The sequence below is a fragment of the Crotalus tigris genome, unplaced genomic scaffold (genome assembly GCF_016545835.1).
Source record: "Crotalus tigris isolate CLP2741 ecotype Arizona unplaced genomic scaffold, ASM1654583v1 scf7180000018299.754606, whole genome shotgun sequence".
Classification (NCBI taxonomy): Eukaryota; Metazoa; Chordata; class Lepidosauria; order Squamata; family Viperidae; genus Crotalus; species Crotalus tigris.
Window position 1 is genome coordinate 1 of NW_024096930.1, and position 22,831 is coordinate 22,831.

General features: G+C 40.6%; 1 protein-coding gene across 1 annotated transcript; it reads left to right on the forward strand.

Moving 5' to 3' along the window:
• The first annotated feature begins 2,561 nt into the window (after positions 1–2,561).
• On the forward strand, positions 2,562–22,366 carry CCDC17 (coiled-coil domain containing 17). Its single transcript, XM_039349572.1, has 12 exons — positions 2,562–2,591; positions 9,077–9,200; positions 10,537–10,696; positions 11,285–11,407; positions 11,943–12,076; positions 12,505–12,633; positions 17,297–17,526; positions 19,364–19,449; positions 19,753–19,968; positions 20,537–20,759; positions 21,050–21,160; positions 22,170–22,366. The coding sequence occupies exons 1-12, from the start codon at positions 2,562–2,564 to the stop codon at positions 22,329–22,331; spliced, it is 1,728 nt and encodes a 575-aa protein (XP_039205506.1). The 3' UTR covers positions 22,332–22,366.
• The last annotated feature ends 465 nt before the right edge of the window (positions 22,367–22,831 follow it).

Below are 22,831 nucleotides of genomic sequence, written 5' to 3' on the forward strand. Positions count from 1 at the left end.
GACCATCAGGTATACTACTGTGGGCAAGAATCCCTCAGAAGAAATGGAGTAGACTTCATAGTCAATAAAAGAATAGGAAAAGCAATACTGGGATACAATCCCCAAAATGACAGAATGATCTCAATTCAAATCCAAGGCAAACCATTCAATATTACAATAATCCAAATCTATGCCCCAACAACTGGTGCTGAAGAGGTCCAAATCTATGCCCCAACCACTGGTGCTGAAGAGGATGAAATTGACCAGTTTTATGAAGCCCTACAGCACCTTATAGAATTAACACCAAAAAATGATGTCCTTATCATCATGGGGGATTGGAATGCTAAGGTAGGAACCAAAAGATAACCGGAATAACAGGCAAGTTTGACCTTGGAGTACAAAATGAAGCAGGGCACAGGCTGATAGAATTTTGTCAAGAGAATACGATGGTCATAACAAACACTCTTTTCCAACAACCCAAGAGACGGCTCTACACATGGACATCACCAGACGGTCAACACAGAAATCAGAGTGACTATGTGCTCTGCAGCCAAAGATGGAGAAGCTGTATACAGTCAGTAAAAACAAGACCAGGAGCTCACTGTGGCTCAGATCACGAGCTTCTCGTTGCAAAATTTAGGCTTAAATTGAAAAAAGTAGGGAAAAACCCTAGGCCACTCAGGTATGAACTAAATCATATTCCTGATGCATATACAGTAGAGGTGACAAATAGATTTAAGGAATTAGATCTGATAGACAGAGTGCCGGAAGAACTATGGATGGAAGTTCGCAACATTGTACAAGAGGTAGCAACTAAAACCATCCCAAAGAAAAAGAAATTCAAGAAAGCAAAATGGCTGTCTGAGGAAGCTTTGCAAATAGCTGAGGAAAGAAGGGAAGTAAAAGGCAAGGGAGAAAGAGAAAGATACACCCAATTGAATGCAGAATTCCAGAGAGTAGCTAGAAGAGATAAGAATGCCTTCTTAAATGAACAGTGCAAAGAAATAGAGAAAACAACAGAATAGGGAGGACCAGAGATCTCTTCAAGAAAATTGGAGATATGAAGGGAACGTTTCATGCAAAGATGGGCATGATAAAGGACCAAAATGGCAGAGACCTAACAGAGCAGGAAGAGATAAGAAGGAGATGCAAAACTACACAGAAGAACTATACAAGAATGCGCTTAAACATCCCAGATAACCACAATGAGATGGTCACTGACCCGAACCAGACATCCTAGAATGTGAAGTGAAATGGGCCTTAGAAAAATCTGAGCAATAACAAAGCTAGTGGAGGTGACAGTATTCCAGCTGAGCTATTCAAAATCTTAAAAGACGATGCAGTAAAAGTGCTACACTCAATTTGCCAGCAAATTTGGAAAACTCAACAGTGGCCACAGGATTGGAAAAGGTCAGTTTACATTCCAATTCCAAAGAAAGGCAATGCCAAAGAATGTTCAAACTATCGCACCATTGCACTCATTTCACATGCTAGTAAAGTTATGCTTAAAATCCTACAAGCTAGACTCCAGCAGTATGTAGATCGAGAACTACCAGAAGTACAGGCAGGATTTCGAAGAGGCAGAGGAACTAGAGATCAAATTGCCAACATACGCTGGATCATGGAGAAAGCTAGGGAGTTCCAGAAAAACATCTACTTCTGCTTCATTGACTATGCAAAAGCCTTTGATTGTGTGGATCACAACAAATTGTGGCAAGTTCTTAAAGAGATGGGAGTACCAGACCATCTCATTGTCTCTTGAGAAACTATATGCGGGTCAAGAAGCAACAGTGAGAACTGGACACGGAACCACTGATTGGTTCAAAATTGGAAAAGGAGTCCGGCAAGGCTGTATACTGTCGCCCTGCCTATTTAACTTATATGCAGAGCACATCATGAGAAAGGCAGGGCTAGATGAATCAAAAGTTGGAATTAAGATTGCCGGGAGAAATATCAACAACCTAAGATATGATGCCACTCTAATGGCAGAAAGTGAAGAGGAATTAAAGAGCCTCTTGATGCGGGTGAAGGAGGAGAGTGCAAAAGTAGGCTTGAAACTCAACATTAAGAAAACCAAAATCATGGCATCCGGCCCTCTCAATTCCTGGCAAATAGATGGGGAACCAGATTTTATTTTTCTGGGCTCAAAGATCACCTCAGATGGGGACTGCAGCCAAGAAATTAAAAGACGCTTGCTCCTGGGGAGGAAAGCTATGGCAAATCTAGACAGCATACTAAAAAGCAGAGACATCACCCTGCCAACAAAAGTGCGTATAGTCCAGGCCATGGTTTTCCCAGTTGCAATGTATGGCTGTGAAAGTTGGACCATAAGAAAGGCTGAGCATAAAAGAATTGAGGCCTTTGAACTATGGTGCTGGAGAAGACTCCTGCGAGTCCCTTGGACTGCAAGGCGTTCAAACCGGTCAGTCCTAGAAGAGATCAACCCCGACTGCTCTTTAGAAGGCCAGATCCTGAAGTTGAAACTCAAATACTTTGGCCACCTAATGAGAAGGAAGGACTCACTGGAGAAGGGCCTAATGCTGGGAAAGATTGAGGGCAATAGAAGAAGGGGACGACAGAGAATGAGATGGCTGGATGGAGTCACTGAAGCAGTAGGTGTGAATTTAAATGGACTCCAGAAGATGGTAGAGGACAGGAAGACCTGGAGGAACGTTGTCCATGGGGTCGCGATGGGTCGGACACGACTTCGCAATTAACAACAACAACCAAAGAAAAGTCAGTATCCTCCTAACCATACCCAAGCACTCCGAATTTGTTGGCAATGTCCATTTTGCTCTCTGAGTTCATGGTCATCTAACCCTAACCCTAAATGGAATTTTCCTCCAATGGGATTTCCCCATGTATTTTACCAGAAAAGATAGATAGGGCAGCTTAGAAAAGTGAGTGCCCTCCTAACCATACACAAGCACTCTGAATTTGTTGGTGATGTCCATTTTGCTCTCTGAGTTCATGTTGACCTAACCCTAACCCTAAGTGGAATTTTCCTCCAATGGGATTTTCCCATTTATTTTACCAGGAAACATAGGGCAGGCTACAAAATTCTGTGCCCTACTAACCATACCCAAGCACTCCAAATTTGTTGGCGATGTCCATTTTGCTCTCTGAGTTCATGGTCATCTAACCCTAACCCTAAATGGAATTTTCCTCCAATGGGATTTCCCCATGTATTTTACCAGAAAAGATAGATAGGGCAGCCTAGAAAAGTAAGTGCCCTCCTAACCATACCAAAGCACTTTGAATTTGTTGGCAATGTCCATTTTGCTCTCTGAGTTCATGGTGACCTAACCCTAACCCTAAGTGGAATTTTCCTCCAATGGGATTTTCCCATGTATTTTACCAGGAAAGTTAGATAGGGCAGCCTAGAAAAGTAAGGGCCCTCCTAACCATACCCAAACCCTCTGAATTTGTTGGCGATGTCCATTTTGCTCTCTGAGTTCATGTTGACCTAACCCTAAGTGGAATTTTCCTCCAATGGGATTTTCCCATGTATTTTACCTGGAAAGATAGATAGGGCAGCTTAGAAAAGTGAGTGCCCTCCTAACCATACACAAGCACTCTGAATTTGTTGGTGATGTCCATTTTGCTCTCTGAGTTCATGTTGACCTCACCCCAACCCTAAGTGGAATTTTCCTCCAATGGGATTTTCCCATTTATTTTACCAGGAAACATAGGGCAGGCTACAAAATTCTGTGCCCTACTAACCATACCCAAGCACTCCAAATTTGTTGGCGATGTCCATTTTGCTCTCTGAGTTCATGTTGACCTAACCCTAATCCTAAGAGGAATTTTCCTCCAATGGGATTTTCCCATGAATTTTACCAGGAAACATATTTAGGGCAGCTTAGAAAAGTCAGTGCCTTCCTAACCATACCCAAGCACTCCGAATTTGTTGGCAATGTCCATTTTGCTCTCTGAGTTCATGTTGACCTAACACTAACCTTAATGGAATTTTCCTCCAACTGGATTTTCCCACGTATTTTATCTGGAAAGAGAGATAGGGCAGCGTAGAAAAGTCATTGCCCTCCTAACCATATCCAAGCACTCCGAATTTGTTGGCAATGTCCATTTTGCTGTCTGAGTTTATGGTGACCTAACCCTAACCCTAAGTGGAATTTCCCTCCCATGGGATTTTCCCATGTATTTTACCAGGAAACATACATAGGCCAGGCTACAAAATTCAGTGCGCTACTAACATAGTGAAGCACTCTGAATTTGTTGGTGATGTCCATTTTGCTCCCTGAGTTCATGTTGACCTAACCCTAATCCTAAGTGGAATTTTCCTCCAATGGGATTTTCCCATGTCTTTTACCTGGAAAAATATATAGGGCAGCATAGAAATGTCTCTGCCCTCCTAACCATACCCAAGCACTCCGAATTTGTTGGCAATGTCCATTTTGCTCTCTGAGTTCATGTTGACCTAACACTAACCTTAATGGAATTTTCCTCCAACTGGATTTTCCCATGTATTTTATCTGGAAAGATAGATAGGGCAGCTTAGAAAAGTCGGTGCCCTCCTAACCATATCCAAGCACTCCAAATTTGTTGGCAATGTCCATTTTGCTCTGAGTTTATGGTGACCTAACCCTAAACCTAAGTGGAATTTTCCTCCAATGGGATTTTCCCATGTCTTTTACCTGGAAAGATAGATAGGTCAGGCTACAAAATTCAGTGCCCTACTAACCATAGTGAAGCACTCCGAATTTGTTGGTGATGTCCATTTTGCTCTGTGAGTTCATGTTGACCTAACACTAACCTTAATGGAATTTTCCTCCAACTGGATTTTCCCATGTATTTTATCTGGAAAGATAGATAGGGCAGCTTAGAAAAGTCAGTGCCCTCCTAACCATATCCAAGTACTCCGAATTTGTTGGCAATGTCCATTTTGCTCTCTGAGTTTATGGTGACGTAACCCTAACGCTAAGTGGAATTTTCCTCCAATGGGATTTTCCCATGTCTTTTACCTGGAAAGATAGATAGGGCAGCTTAGAAAAGTCAGTGCCCTCCTAACCATATCCAAGTACTCCGAATTTGTTGGCAATGTCCATTTTGCTCTCTGAGTTCATGTTGACCTAACCCTAACCCTAAGTGGAATTTTCCACCAATGGGATTTTCCCATGTATTTTACCAGGAAAGATAGATAGGGCAGCTTAGAAAAGTCAGTGCCCTCCTAACCATATCCAAGCACTCTGAATTTGTTGGCAATGTCCATTTTGCTCTCTGAGTTTATGGTGACCTAACCCTAACCCTAAGTGGAATTTTCCTCCTATGGGATTTTCCCATGCATTTTACCAGGAAACATACATAGGTCAGGCTACAAAATTCAGTGCCCTACTAACCATAGTGAAGCACTCCGAATTTGTTGGTGATGTCCATTTTGCTCTCTGAGTTCATGTTGACCTAACCTTAACCCTTAGTGGAATTTTCCTCCAATGGGATTTTCCCATGTCTTTTACCTGGAAAGATATATAGGGCAGCCTAGAAATGTCACTGCCCTCCTAACCATACCCAAGCATTCCGAATTTGTTGGCGATGTCCATTTTGCTCTCTGAGTTCATGTTGACCTAACCCTAACCCTAAGTGGAATTTTCTTCCAATCGGATTTTCCCATGTATTTTACCAGGAAACATAGATAGGGCAGGCTACAAAAGTCAGTGCCCTACTAACCATACACAAGCACTCAGATTTCTTGGCAATGTCCATTTTGCTCTCTGAGTTCATGTTCACCAAACCTAATCCTAAGAGGAATTTTCTTCCAATGGGATTTTGCCATGAATTTTACCAGGAAAGATAGATAGGGCACCCTAGAAAAGTAAGTGCCCTCCTAACCATACCCATAGTGACAGATTTTATTTTTCTGGGCTCAAGGATCACCTCAGATGGGGACTGCAGCCAAGAAATTAAAAGACGCTTGCTCCTGGGGAGGAAAGCTATGGCAAATCTAAACAGCATTCTAAAAAGCAGAGACATCACCCTGCCAACAAAAGTGCGTATAGTCCAGGCCATGGTTTTCCCAGTTGCAATGTATGGCTGTGAAAGTTGGACCATAAGAAAGGCTGAGCATAAAAGAATTGAGGCCTTTGAACTATGGTGCTGGAGAAGACTCCTGCGAGTCCCTTGAACTGCAAGGCGTTCAAACCGGTCAGTCCTAGAAGAGATCAACCCTGACTGCTCTTTAGAAGGCCAGATCCTGAAGTTGAAACTCAAGTACTTTGGCCACCTAATGAGAAGGACGGATTCACTGGAGAAGAGCCTAATGGTGGGAAAGATTGAGGGCAATAGAAGAAGGGGACGACAGAGAATGAGATGGCTGGATGGAGTCACTGAAGCAGTAGGTGTGAATTTAAATGGACTCCAGAAGATGGTAGAGGACAGGAAGACCTGGAGGAACATTGTCCATGGGGTCACGACGGGTCGGACACGACTTCGAAATTAACAACAACAACCATACCCAAGCACTTCGAATTTGTTGGCAATGTCCATTTTGCTCTCTGAGTTCATGGTGACCTAACCCTTAACCTAAATGGAATTTTCCTCCAATGGGATTTTCCCATGTCTTTTACCTGGAAAGATATATAGGGCAGCCTAGAAATGTCACTGCCCTCCTAACCATACCCAAGCACTCCGAATTTGTTGGCAATGTCCATTTTGCTCTCTGAGTTCATGTTGACCTAACACTAACCTTTATGGAATTTTCCTCCAACTGGATTTTCCCATGTATTTTATCTGGAAAGATGGATAGGGCAGCTTAGAAAAGTCAGTGCCCTCCTAACCATATCCAAGCACTCCGAATTTGTTGGCAATGTCCATTTTGCTCTCTGAGTTTATGGTGACCTAAGCCTAAGTGGAATTTTCCTCCAATGGGATTTTCCCATGTATTTTACCAATATAGATAAGGCAGCCTAGAAATGTCAGTGTCCTCCTAACCATAACCAAGCATTCCAAATTTGTTGGCAATGTCCATTTTGCTCTCTGAGTTTATGGTGACCTAACCCTAACCCTAAGTGGAATTTCCCTCCCATGGGATTTTCCCATGTATTTTACCAGGAAACATACATAGGTCAGGCTACAAAATTCAGTGTCCTATTAACCATAGTGAAGCACTCCGAATTTGTTGGCGGTGTCCATTTTGCTCTCTGAGTTCATGTTGACCTAACCCTAATCCTAAGAGGAATTTTCCTCCAATGGGATTTTCCCATGAATTTTACCAGGAAACATATTTAGGGCCCCTTAGAAAAGTCAGTACCCTCCTAACCATACCCAAGCACTCCGAATTTGTTGGCGATGTCCATTTTGCTCTCTGAGTTCATGGTCACCTAACCCTAACCCTAAATGGAATTTTTCTCCAATGGGATTTTCCCATGTATTTTACCAGGAAAGATAGATAGGGCAGCCTAGAAAAGTAAGTGCCCTCCTAAACATACCCAAGCACTTCGAATTTGTTGGCAATGTCCATTTTGCTCTCTGAGTTCATGGTGACCTAACCCTAATCCTAAGTGGAATTTTCCTCCAATGGGATTTTCCCATGTATTTTACCAGGAAAGATAGATAGGGCAGCCTAGAAAAGTAAATGCCCTCCTAACCATACCCAAACCCTCTGAATTTGTTGGCGATGGCCATTTTGCTCTCTGAGTTCATGGTGACCTAACCTTTAACCTAAATGGAATTTTCCTCCAATGGGATTTTCCCATGTCTTTTACCTGGAAAGATATATAGGGCAGCCTAGAAATGTCACTGCCCCCCTAACCATACCCAAGCACTCCGAATTTGTTGGCAATGTCCATTTTGCTCTCTGAGTTCATGTTGACCTAACACTAACCTTAATGGAATTTTCCTCCAATGGGATTTTCCCATGTATTTTATCTGGAAAGATAGATAGGGCAGCTTAGAAAAGTCAGTGCCCTCCTAACCATATCCAAACACTCCGAATTTGTTGGCAATGTCCATTTTGCTCTCTGAGTTTATGGTGACCTAACCCTAACCCTACGTGGAATTTTCCTCCAATGGGATTTTCCCATGTATTTTACCAATATAGATAAGGCAGCCTAGAAATGTCAGTGTCCTCCTAACCATAACCAAGCAGTCCAAATTTGTTGGCAATGTCCATTTTGCTCTCTGAGTTTATGGTGACCTAACCCTAACCCTAAGTGGAATTTTCCTCCAATGGGATTTTCCAATGTATTTTACCAGGAAACATACATAGGCCAGGCTACAAAATTCAGTGCCCTACTAACCATAGTGAAGCACTCCGAATTTGTTTGTGATGTCCATTTTGCTCTCTGAGTTCATGTTGACCTAACCCTAACCCTAAGTGGAATTTTCCTCCAATGGGATTTTCCATGTATTTTACCTGGAAAGATAGATAGGGCAGCTTAGAAAAGTCAGTGCCCTCCTAACCATACCGAAGCACTCTGAATTTGTTGACGATGTCCATTTTGCTCTCTGAGTTCATGTTGACCTAACCCTTACCCTAACTGGAATTTTCCTCCAATGGGATTTTCTCATGTATTTTACTAGGAAAGATTGATAGGGCAAGGTAGAAAAGTGGGCATTCATGGCATCTCCCCAGTCCTAGGCCTTCATCTGGGTTTTGTAAAAGCTTTTTGCTTTAGGTCTCTGCCACCATGTGCAGAAAAAAAAGGGTTCAATCAATCAATCAATTTCAACTTCTTGGGGGAAAAAAAAGATTGTGCAAAGTTGGAATTGATTGATTGAACATTTTAGTTCCACCCAGACTTTCCTTACCACCACAGCCACACCCATCCAATTGGCCATACCCACCCAATGGGCCACACCCACCTCGCACCTGATGATACATAAGTGGGTTTTGGGTTGCAGTTTGGGCACTCGGTCTCTAAAAGGTTCGCCATCACTGAAATAATTGAATTTATGTTAGGTATGAATGGTGCTATGCTTCAGATGTTGCTACATTATAATTCCTAGACATTCCACCAGCATGGTTAGTGTTGATGGAGGTTGGAACATAAGGTTCAGCATCTATCGTTGGAGGACTACAATTCCTTCCTCTTGCTGTAGAAGAAACAACTGTTTGAATCTTGTGTCTTTCCCTGATTCTTAGAATGAAAACCAAATACTTCACCAGCAAGAATACTGTCAGCGTCAAAGGCAAATAGTAGATGCACATGAGCGCCAGTTGGCTGAAATCCAAGCTAACAATCAACACCTGGAACAGCAAAAAGATGGTAAGTTGAAAATTAGAGATTTTGCTGAATTGTCATCCTTTTGTTCCTGGTTCATATTAAGGAGATACCTGAATTGGAGAAAAAAATAACAAAGAAGGATAAATGGGCTTTCATTTAGCCAAAAGTGTTTGAGACTAGCACACATGGGTAATTATGCCATGTATACCAGATAAGAGAAGGGTATACCACCTCAATGGTGCTTGTACCTGATATTTTATGTATGGAATTTCCCAACTCAAAAGACAGAGGAGACCTGGTTCTCATCAAGAGGAGATTTGAGTGTGGTGTATCAGTGTTGTTCAATCCAAAGGCAACAAATGATCTCTACATGTATAAATTACAATTTCATGAAGAAAAATTCAAAACCCAACTTTCACTCTAGCATGTTAGATTACCTTTCTGTGGTCTTCTTTATGGAGAACTACTTTATCATTTGAATAATTACTTGTAGTGTTGTCATATGATTAAGACGTGTATATATATATATATATATATATATATATATATATATATATATATATATATATATATATATGTTTTCTGAGGTTTTCGCGGGTGTTTGTATGTAGGTCTTTGGTTATTCGGGTTTTCTCCCGCGTCAAATTGGAAGTGTCTTGGCGACGTTTCGACGAAGTCTCATTTGTCATCTTCAGGCTGGTGTTTTCGGCTTCGTGCTTCTAGGAGCACGAAACACCAGCCTGAAGATAACGAATGAGACTTTGTCGAAACGTCGCCAAGACACTTCCAATTTGACGCGGGAGAAAACCCGAATAACCAAAGATCTACGTGTGTGTGTGTGTGTGTGTGTGTGTGTGTGCGCGTGTGTGTGATCTATGTAGGAGATGACCAGGCTGAGCCCAAGGGAGGGGTCAAAAGCATCACCGGTCATGAGTCCCTTCATGCCCACAAGAGTTCTAAGTCCAGCCCATCTTGAATTCCTTCTACTCTTATCTCCAGCTAATTTCCCTTGGCCGTTGGTAGTTCAGATTCTTGCAGAGAGCTCATAAAGCTTCAATATATCCTTATACCTATTTGAACTGTCAGGATCTTTTGATTTTCCTAGTGTTTGACAATCTACTCCTTCTGAGAAACAGGCTAGAAGAATATATATTAATGAAACATGTATAAAGTGTTTCTGAGCTAAATGAATTAGGATTCCAATATATTTTTAAGGCAAAATGGCATACTGCACATCTAATATTGTGTGTTTGTGTGTGTGTGTGTGTGTGTGTGTGTGTGTGTGTGTGTGAGAGAGAGAGAGAGAGAGAGAGAGAGACCATTGCATTAATTGATGCAGTTGTTCCAGCACAATTTGTTCCATTTTGTATTTATCTAGAAATTCGTACACGCCTGTCAGAGCTGAAATTAGGGAATTCATCTTCATCTCAGATAGAAGAGTTATTGATGGAGCTGAATACCCAAGAAAAAAATAACAAGTTGACTTTGAATGCACTGAGGGAACAGGTGAAACTTCTGCAGGCAGCAACAGGGAACAGGTAAGACTCCAAGACAGAGAACTCTGGAAATGAACACATTTTTCAAAAGATCTATATGACAATGTTTTAGTGCATACTATGTGGGACATCAAAGATAGTTCAGACCATATTAATAAGACTTGTCTGGACATTTGTAATATGACTGGTGTAGTGTGCTTGAGAACATAAATAAGCATCACCAATGAATGGAGAAAGCAAAAAGGTCCTTGTATAACATCCAATTCCCTGCTAAGAAATTCCAGCAGGTGAGGTCGAGAGGAGCCTTTTTTGTTGTGGCCCCCATCCCTGTGGAACATTTTATCATCAGATATGAGAAATGTTCCTACCCTTTTAGCCTTCTGGAAGAGCATTAAAACTTTTCCAGATGGCTTGGGGTGTTCACTCCTGGAGGTGTTGACAGGGTATAAAGACCTCATCTCTGTGCCATCTGTCTTAATTTTGTTTTTTTATTGTTTTTAAATTTTTAATCTCCATAGTTTTAATATTTTAATTATTTTTCTTGTAAGCTACCCTGAGCGCCTTAAAGGGGAAATAGGTGGCATAAAAATTAATAAGTAAATAAATAAACGCCTCCTTTTTCATTTTTAGAAGCAATCTAGAGTCTGCCACCAATAGAAAGACAGATAGCACTGTAAATAAAATGGACAAGAACGCCATCTTCAAGTCTATGATGTTTCCAGCAGCTGTTGGGCCCCTCTCTTCCGAGATACAGTGAGTTGGAAGACACTGTAAGCTGTAAGAACATGTAACATAATAGTTTCTGTAAAGTTAGAGTATATAGGAATTATTATATCTTTAATTGTTTCTGCCTATAAAACTTTCCCACCACATAGCAAACCTGCATCTGCAACTCTTAAGGCCATTTTCTCTAGCATCACTCAGCTACCTTGTGGTAATATAAAACTGTACTTTTCATGTTTCTTGACATGATGATGGCTGAATCACAAATTGCTAGCAACAAAATGTCCTAAATTGATTTTCTACACAAAATGTGGTCTCCAACAATTGAAATGACAAACTTTTTACTATTTTGAGAAGGCTTAGCTCCATTCCCAGTGGGACCAGTGAATTAACCAAAACCCTATAGCAGCTGCAGGAAATGCAGTAACTGAACAAATGCATCCTTTTTCATCAAGTTATCTCCGTGCCATGAAAAGTTGAATTTTTGGGGAATGCAACTATTAAATATATAAATAGAGAAAAAATTGTAACAATTCTTGATGATGACTGTTCATATTCCTGACAGGATGCTGTACCTGACTTACTTGCAGAATGGAGGCAGTGACCATCACATCCTCCGTCAGATGTGTGAACTGCAGCTGGAGGCCACAGCCCTGGAAAAAAATGGCACAAAGCCTGAACAAAGGGGTAGAAAGAAAAGTGAGTTATGTTTTCCCAATCAACTTTACCCCCAAATTTGGATATTGATCCTACACTTAAGCCAAGAATGTTTGCATCTCTCTTGAGCTCAGCAAAGCGTTAACAGATCATCACCAGATTCATACCACATGCCCAAACTTAAATTATAATTTATATCTTCAATGGTTGGGTTCATCCAAGACGGTAAGCCAAAACCAAATACATTGCAGTAAGATTAACGTGAAGTCTTAACCCAGTCTATGGGGAAACTGCCTTCCACTGGATAGTATGACCTTGCCCATAAAAACTCATTTATTACGCATGTGTGAATCTTTAAGCTGAATTATTGATAGATCTTGTAAATCTGAAATCTTAGCAAATGCTTCTTTCCTCAGTCACAACTTGTAGCTGTCCTTGCTTCTGATTGAATCTCCTTCCTATCTCTACAGAATATGAAGATAGTCTCAACTCAAAAACTTTGGATGCAGAACTCTTGTCTGTTGAGTTAGAGAATCAGTGTCTGGAAGATGAGATACTGAAAATGAAAATTCTGAAGGATAGAAGGAGAATGGAAAATGGTAAGAGTTCATAGCCTTTTTTTCTTAACTGAATAAAGATAGTGGCCACAAAGCCAGCATTTCAAATTAGTCCACAAGATGCTGAAGGACAAATTACTTTCACAAGAGTTAAGGAGACATTTTTATAATTAGAGGTTTTGGTTTATAGCAGGAGTGACTGCCTGCGGAATTCAGGGAGTTGAAGTCCACAGGACTTAAAGTTGCCAAGGTTGGACATCCCTGGTTTATAGTTTGCATCTACACATGGCGGCAGTAAAGTTTGGAAACCAAATTAAATATGCTAGCTTAGAGAAATGTTGACTGCACATTCAACCCTTTTCTGCCTTGAAATGAAAACAGAGAGTCAGTCCGTGCATGAAATGGGAGAAGAAGAAAGGCAAAGAGGAATACATCTCCTTTGATTCCTGTGTCGCCAGTGCTGTAGGATGCTCTTTTTTGAACACAGATCTATTGATCTTCTGAAAGCCCGGGTCACAAAAGGAATGATAAACATGTTTACCAGCCTACCAGTGTTTTTAAGATGTGTCCAAAAAGAGCTCAATTGTGAGATCAGTAGGACAGAGAAGGGATGTAAAGTAAAGGTCCTGGCCATCCTTCAGCCCATTAAGAGCTGAGCTATTCTTGAGGTTTATCAAATTTACCCGAAGGCCTGAAGAGGGATGAAGGAATGGCCTTAACAGACAGGAGGAAGAACTGATACCTGTTAAAAGGGTCCTGAATCCTTGGCAAGAATGTAACCTGTGTAAACATCTCAGACAACCCCCTCCCTAGTTCACAGCAATATAAAGGGAGAAAGGAAGAGTGAATTCAGACTTCCAAACTTCTATTACTACGGCTTCACAATAAAACTATAACTCACCTACATGTCATTGGTTTCCTGTCTAATCTACCTTGAATTGTTGTAAAGGCCAGTAAATGGTTCTACAGTTTCTAGTTAAATGAACTGGAAGGACAAACTGGTAGAACATGTGTCAATTTCATTCTGTCTGCACATATCTTAAATGGGCAGCTGCAGCACCTCAAAGTATCCTGTAGAACAGGGCTTTTCAACCAGTGGTATGGGTGCCACCTGTGGTACATTGGCACCTGGCAGATGGTACGTGACCATCCTAGAAAAGTGGTAGTGAATGAGCTGAATCGGTGGCAGCACCAATTCACCCATCCTAGAAAAGTGGGGAATGAGCTGAATCGGTGGCAGCACCGCACAAGCCTGAGCGAGAGATGGCTGGAGTTGCAGGGCTGTTAGGGCTCAGTGGAAGTGCCAGGATCAGCGCTTCTTCGGGACTGTCAGGGCTCGGTGGAAGCGCCAGGATCAGCACCAGGCTCCAGCTGGAGCTCGGCGCTGATCCTGGTGCTTCTGCTGAGCCCTGAAGAAGCACCAATCAGCTGGAAAGCAGTACTGATCCTGGTGCTTCTGCTGAGCCCAGAAGAAGCACCGATCAGCTGGAATATTGCAGCATCTCTGGGGTCTTGTGATTTACATTCAGATGCTTGGCAACTGATTCATATTTATGATGGTCACAGTATCCCAGGGTCATGTGAATTGACCAAAACCTGCTGCAACCCCTAGCAGACAGCGGGAATAAAAACCAAACACCTCCCTCCTCACCCCCCACTGCCAATCCTCAACAGAAATGCTCACAACAATGAAAACCTTGGACAGGAGGAAGAGTGCCACCCGGTGGGCAGGCAGGTGTCTTGCTTGGCTGTGGCTTGGGGGGGCACTTTTTTCAGTGCCATTGTAACTGCAAACAGTCACTAAGTGAACTGTTGTAAGTCGAGGACTACCTGTACTTTATCACTTTTTTCTTTCTTTTTTTTTTTGGTCATCCAAGTTTTTGACACCTTGCTAGGTGACTGGTGGTACTCGGATGTTGCCATATCCTAAAAGTGGTACAATGGGTAAAAAGGTTGAAAAGCCCTGCTGTAGAACATGTGTGTCAAACTCGCCACGTCATGTGATGTGTCACGACGTATCGCAACTCTTTTTGCATTGCCGGCAATGGGGTGGACGCGGCTTTGGTATGATGAAACCGGCCCGTGGGCCGGCAGTTTGACACCCCTGCTAGAATATACAAGTGTCATTACATAGGCAAAAAATGTACTGATTATGATGATGTTATCCATTCAATTGTGTCTGACTCTTGGTGATTCTGTGGGCCAGATCTCTCCACATTTTCCAATCTTGCACTAATTCTTTGAGTTTTTCTATGCTCTGGCTGGTGTCAGCTTTGATGATGGGGGAAAAAAAAGTATTACTTCACTGCATTGTTTCTCTGTTAGACAATTGGCAGGAGAACTCAGGTGAAGGCAACTTCCATGTTCTGTGCTTACACCAGCTGAAATTCCTGACCTATTCAGTGACCACCTGCATCCCTCTTATATGTCAACAATGTACTCTGTTAAAAAAAAAAACAGTGTTTTCATGTACATAAGGAGGCCTGAGAAATTCTTTCCAAAGCAAAGTGTAGTCAGGATTTTCTGTGTGAAGATTCCTCTGTAGAAGTCTGGCAGCCCAACATATCAAGATAAAATGAGGACAGAGGGTGGTCAGCAGTGCTGGTGAGGATGAAGCATGCATGCAACATATACAACCTAACATAATTCAACAAAATAAAGTGTTATGAACCAGCCACACAACTGGGAAGTGTACCAATGCTATGCTCTTATAACACTGGAAAATGGTTAATACTTCATCATGAAGCATATTATTTGAAAATTCTGTAAAAAGGGAAAGATGTCCCATCACTATAAAGTGGATGGTGATTCTGGACCAATTTACAGATTCCCAGCTGACATGTGTATTAAACTCTTGAAAGATCTTGTAAGATTTCCATTGTATGCAGCAAGTTTTCGACTTACAATCAGCATTGAGAGCAGAATTTCCACCACTATGCAATGCAGTCATTAATTGAATCCCATACAATTTTGTGACCTTTTTTGCCACTGTTGCTCAGCTAGTCACTACAGTTATTAAGCAAATCTAGCTTCCCCCATTAAGTTTGCTTGTTGGAAGGTGGTTGGGAAGGTTGCAAATGGCAATCACATCACTCAGAGATGCTGCAACCATTGTAAATACATGCCAATTTCCAAGTGTCTAAATCACAACATGTGATCTGCAATGGTCATAAGTGCAAGGAATGGTTGTAAGTCACTTTTTTTTAGCACCATTGTAACTTTGAACTAAACAAATGGTTATAAGTCAAGGTTTACCTGAGTTATCTTCTTACTGTATGATACATTTTCTGTGGGGTTCTAATTACAGATTCTTAGTGGCTATGTATTCAAGACCTGTATTCTTGCCCTGGAAGGAATCACATAAAAAGAGCACTGCTGGGTCAAGAAAAGCCCAATCTAGGTTCAATCTGTTTTTTGTAGTGGTCTATCAGATGTCTCTGGGGATATCTCCAAGTAGGAAATAGAAACATACATCCTCTAGTCTGTTATCCCCTCTACTTAGTATTTGGAGTCATCCCTAGTGTAACTTGGAGGTAACATTGAGCCTTCATTGCTTCAAACCCTTAAGAGAGCTGCCCTCCATTAATTTATCTAACTCCTCTTTAAAGCCATCTAATTTAAAGAGCCTTGTGTTAATGAATCCCACAGGTTAATTATGCACTGTGTGAAGAAGTACCTTTTTTATTTGTTTACACTATTTGTTCTAGTTTCCTATTAATCAGTATCATTCAATGTCAGAGACAGAAAAACTTCTCTTCATTCTCTTCCTTTATGCCATGCAAGATTTACTGGCTTCAGTCATGTGCTTCTCAATCACCTTTTTTCTAACCCAGAGTTCCAAATGTTATAGCCTTTTCTCAGAACTGTGCAAACTTCCCAATCATTCTGGAAGTTCTGGTCTGCAATATCTCAGATTCATTACATTCTTTTTCAAATGCGGCAACCACAACTGTACATACAGTATATTTCAATCTCTTTTATAGTCCTTTTTTATATAGCATTTATAGCATTCACCTTTTCCACAGCTATTCCACAGCTACCTGCTAGGACCCCATCCCAAGACCTTTTTTGTTAATTAGTTATAGACAGCTCAGAATCATCAATTGTATATAGGATGCTGGGAGATGGAGAGCTGCCCTTACTTTAAATTTTTAAACTAGATTGTTTTTGCTATGCACCCAGTTTAAATATACCCTTTTAAAGGTCTTTGTAATTGTTTTCAGTTTTCACTACTCTGATTAGTTTGACGATCTACTAATTGATTTTGGCAGCTAGCATAACCTTTATGCCTGGGATAAGAGTCTGCTCCGATTATATAGTCTTGGCATTCACTCCTGGTGTTCATCAGTCATCACTCCCAGAAACATGCTACCCCAATGAGACTGCACAGCAAGAATTTGGGGGAGGGGTTAGTTTGGTATTACCTATAGATTGAGGAAACTATATCCTGTTGAAGGTGTAGCTAAATGTTGATGTCAACCCAGCAAAAATGGAACAGGGCCATGAACTAAGTTTAATGAAAAGCTATAACACCAAAAGAATAAGCATTGACATTTTCTGCTGATTTATCTATTAATTTCCTATGTTTAATCCACATTCTCCAATTAGACCAGCCATCTCTACATTCTTTATTGGCATTTGGAAGTGCTCTCATCGGATACAATGCTACATTAATGAGCTTTTGTGTGTTGTTCATTTTCATTAGGTTCTTTGGACTTAGAGCTGGACAAGTTGCAACAAGTACACATGGCAGAAATGGCTCAGCTACATGCTGAGATTGGCAGGCTGAGACACAATACTGAAAGAAGAAAACTTCAGTGGCCTAGAAGGGGATCACCACCCCTTCTGCCACCCCCTATAGCACCACCTCTGCCACCTCCTCCTCCTCCTCCTCACTTTGGGTTCCCTGATCCCACCATTCTGACTAGAAATATGGTGAGTGCCATTTTCCCTGGATAAATTTGAGAGAGGTTTTGCAGTTATATAGAACAATTTGATCTGCATGATCTGCTGTGCTTTTGTTTATAGTGCATATTTTCTAACAAAAGAAGGCAAGAAAACATTGCTCCTATAAACACAGAGAAAGTAGGTAGAGTTTTCTCTATGATGGGACTTGTTTTTTTTCTAAATTCAGCTCAAGTTCAGTGGATTGGCTCATGAGTCTAGGCTTTGAATGAAATCCAAATTTTGACCTCTAGCTTTTATGGCAATATTTTTCTGTCATATTTGTGATGATTTCATTAACTTTAACTCACAGTTAATGTGTAGTAAAAGAAACAGTGTTCTGGAAAAATGAGCAGGAGACACAATCTATACAATGAGTGGCTGTAGTGCAGTTTTGCCCATAGTTTCCTTCCTTCTTCCCTTATTTCAATACTTTGCCTCAGGGAATATACAAGAAAACCAATCTTTCCAACAAATTTGCTTTAGCATCCGCTGACCTTTGGTTGCTGAATTGAAAAATCAGTGGCCACAATTAGTCACAATTACAGATCCCTATTTACAGATATTTTTGATTCAAGTGATGGCATGCCATAAAATGTGTTCAATGTTATATTGAAAAATACACGTACTAGCTACTGGAAGAGGAAAAAGAAGACATTTTTGCATTTATATGATCATCTTAAAAAGTATTATGGTGCCAAATTTCAATGTCTCAGAACCGGTTTTAAATTTAAGAACTCTTCCACATGGCATGGTTCCCCTTTTCCAATCCTTGCCAAGCATCTTAAATTCAACCATCTAATCATCTTAAATCCTGAGGGTGAAGGTTCGTTCTCCAAGCTTGAGGGTTGGTTTCCAAACGTTTCGTTACCAGGCTAGGTAACATCTTCAGTTTCGTTTAGGGGATGTCTGTGCCAGTGATCTTCTATTTATAAGGGCTTCAGGTGTGGGTGTGTCAAGGGAGGGTCTTGTGATGAGTCATCAGAGAGAGGCTTGTGATAGGTCTTGTGATGGGTAGGTTATTTCACGTCAGGGTCATTGGAAGATGTGAATTATCAGTGGGTCAAGGGTGAGTCCTCAGTGAGAGGCTGATGATGGGTCCTGTAATGGGGAGATTACCTCAGGCCAGGGTCATTGGGAGTGATATTCACAACTATTGCATTTTAAATCCTGTTAACTTCAGAGCATTGAGAATAGGCATGGACTTCTATGAGCCAGACACTGTTCTTTCCTGCCAAGTAACAGCGAAGTGCAAAAATAATAATTCAGTCAATAGTAATAACAAATATTCTCTCAACTTCAGTCTCCATGTGGGGAAAAATATCCTATTGATCCTTAGTCTTTTCAGGAAAACAGTTTGGCTATTCGGATGTGAAGATATCAATATCTCTGCATATAAATTCCATCTGAAAGTGTGATTGTGATATAACACCATACTTTTGCAGCCAGGCATTTTTCCAAACAGGTACTATCAAGTTGAAGGTGCAGGTTGCACTTTAGGTCTTCTGTGGGCGCCTGGGCAGGGGGATTTCTGCTTGCATATGTGGGGAATAAAAGGACACAACTTGCCATTAATGCTTTTTTACAAGGGCACTTTAAACGGTTCATAGGTATGGAGTGGGGTGGGCATCACAGGGGTCCGGTAATGAATGCAGCTCACAAGTGCCTGGAGGGGTATGTTTTACCACCACAATTTGTCTACCATTTAATCTTTCCAGACAGTAGCGTGTTAGAAGAAGTCCTTGGGGGATATGTTTGTTTAGGATATGTTGTTAAAGAATTAGTTGGATTTTGCTGATAAAATTCACAAATTTCCTCTTTGTTATAGAATCCCATGGGATCATCTGCTACAGGAACAAATCAGTACTTTCTGGATCCCTCTGACACACTAGGACCAGCTCCATATGATCCAGTGTATGTAGTACTGTAACCTATAATATTCAGTCCTGAGAGACATTCATACACATGTACAGACAGACAGTCCTTTCTAAATAAGTTGCAGTTAGAATTCACTGCTGCATAAAATATTTGTTTTTAAAAAAATCAAGTGGCCACCTTCACACGAAGTAAATATATTCATCCTTCTATTCTTTCTCCATCCAAGCATATAGTGATTTTGATCAAGCTATTTGGGTATGATGATTCTCATCCAGCTCTATAGAAAAAGTAGCAACATGGAATACTATGAATTTAACTAACTCTATCCTCTCTCTGCAGATCTGGTTTTGTAATATTCTATGATTTTCTTTTCGGATTGGATCCTATGTTCTACCATGTTCGCCTGGTCTCTGGCTTGTATCGTAATGGGCAGCAACTAGGGAAGTCCACACCTCTTCCCATTGTCTCCTCTGATATGGGCCACTCTCCACAGTCTCTCATGGACAGGCAAAGAGCGTGCTGTGCCATCTTAGCAGCTAGACAGCCAGTCCCAAGGTGAACTTCTAAGCTATTTCCATCATGTCACATCTTTTTTAATCAGCAAGTAATTGTGTGGACAGCCATTCAGTTGGCAATTCTACTATGGTTTTGTAACTGTACAAATTATTTCTAAATTCTAGAAAAATAGTACAAAGTAAAGTTAAAGGTTGTCAGAGTAAAAATATTGAATAATATAGTATTGCTATTTAATATTTCTATATCTCCAACTGAGTGCCAACTATTGTCATTTCTGTTCTGTGGCTATATTCATGCGGTACCATAGATTGTTTAGTACACCTTGTAGTATTATTTTAATATGTCAGATTTATTCTAAGAACTTTTGAAACGTTTCAGCTTGTTTGCACTGGGAACAATATGTAATTTATATGCACAAAATGACTTCTTTTCATCCAGTTTAAGGCTTGCTAAATTCTGCTTCTTCCTATTTAGGAGGTAACTTTACACTAACTCTGTATATTTTCTTAAAAGTGATGGTCTATGCTACGGCACATTATGAAACAGACATACATCGGATCCTTCATCAAAAGTAGCCATACTATTGTGGATTTCCTGTGTTTTTCAGAATCCTTCCTTCAACCTCCATCAGCCTTATAGTTGAGCTTCAGGCTTCTGGAGGTTTTGATGTTTATGGCCAGGAAATTCAGAATTTGGCCCCCAGAGGATGGGCTAAAATCAACATTTTTGACCACCTGCACCAAGTGATGAGTGGGCATTGGAAAGTTCCTATACGACTACTTCCTGTAAAACCAAGTCTTACTGAAGAACAATTGAATGGTGTGCCCCAGGTAAGAAAGAATAGAGCAGAGCATAGCAACAGCCTTCCTACCCAAACAACTATTTATAAAAAAAGGTATTCCAGTAGTTTTTCATAGCCAGCTTCTTAGTATTTATTGTGTTTGTGATTTTAGACAGATTCTCTGCCAGATGTCATCCAGTCTACCACTGATTCTCAAATTGATTATTCATTCTTAGAATACCTGATCTTTGGCAATGTATCAAATTATATATGCTCAACCCATCATGTTTGCATTCATCTGTCTGTTCTGATCATATAAAATTCCCTTTAATTTCTCAGGTTGGCAAAACTGAGCTTTATTTGCGGCTGGTGAACACAAGAGATGCTGATTTGCAATCAATGGCTGATATCCAACCTGGCAGTGCTTCCTTATATAAATACCCTCCTACAGTGAGTTGCCATGTCAGAAACAAAATATATACCAAATAGGAACAGTTGGAACAGTTAATTTCTTTTGCATAAAACTTTACTTATTGCCTTCCTTCTAAATATTTATGCATGCTCAAGTATGCTCCTGATGCTGCAACTGTAACCCATTTTTTTGGCATTTTAAGCATCTGTGTGTGGATGCGCGTCTAATCCTAGTGCTCCAGCTTGAAAACAGAACTTCTCTGAGAAACAAATATACATGAATATCCAAATTCATAGGACAGATAGGAGAGCACTTTCCAGACATGCTGCTAATTCAAAGTGTCAAGAGAGTCAGATTGATCCTATATTTTTAACCTAGTTAGCAACTATCCCAGTCATACTATTTTTCTACTGGATCTAGCATCACACAATTGCAAGAACTGCCATTTTGGAGAATACAGAGGACCCATTCAAATCCTCTAGTTTCCCTAACTGGTAGTGCAAATTTCTGTGCTAGGGGAAGACTGAAATATTCTTTAGACAGTGAGCCCTTCCCCATTTGCCAAAAAGGCAACAATGAGCATGACCATGTATTTGCTTGGAAAATATAAAAAGCATGTGTTGAGTCAGCAAACTCAGTAGCGGTTGTTAGTATGAAATGGGAAGACTCAAAATATCACTCTGTTGGACCATGGCTGTATTCAGCAATAAGGATGTCTAGGAAACATCTATTGTAGAAAGAACCTCTCTACTGTATTATTTTATATCACTTTCCAAGAGAAGAAGCATTTACAAACTTAAGGTAGTAAGCTTGAAAAAAAGCCAGCAACTCCACATTTATATTTGAAACAATAAAGTTGTAAGCTCTTGAGCAGAGTTGCAATCTTCAAAGTTAAAGTGCATTGGTTTGTTACAGCAAAGATAACAGACTTACATTTATTTTATTTTATTTTTTGAGAGGAGACCAGCTCCAGAATATTTGCAGTGTGCTCTCCTATTGACATGCTGCTTACAATAATACTCTTATGCTCTCTTCTCTCCTACACAGGCATCCAGTTCCACAGCGCCTCCTATCGATTTTCCTCCAACCCTGCATTCTTTCCATCCTGCCCCCACCAACCTGTCCTTTTCTGCTTCTCCTTACACTGGTTTAATTGACCCTCCTCCTAATCAGGAACAGTCTGTCCAGCTAAAAACCAATGAAAGGTGAAAAAGGAGGATTAGCCGTTTTCTCCCTCCAAGATTTCTTTCCTTTCAATTTTAAAACAAATCAGCATAGAAATATAGCTCCCTGCCCCTGCCCTGTTTGTGGTTTGTTTAAAAAGCTGTTATAATAAATAAATAAATAATATTTCTAATAAGATATATACTTCGCTTTATATTCAGCAGTTTGGCAACTACTTAGTACACATCAAAAGTAAATAAACATTACTTATATTTCAAATCTTAATGGCACACCCTTTTCTTTGAGCTAAAAATCAGGCAATCTGGTGAAGTAGTACTTTTTTTCAGATTAACTAACGGTATCAGCCTTTGAGTGCGACAGCGCATCATCAGAGGCATGTGTAACCTAATGTAGGATTTAAAAAGAGATGTGATGGGGAAGACAAGGTGATTATGCAAATTGCATGCTACACAGATTACAGGCACCTTTTCAATTCAGTAGGGTAATATGTGAAAAAAAGCATTTTTAAAACCATTTTGATGGTT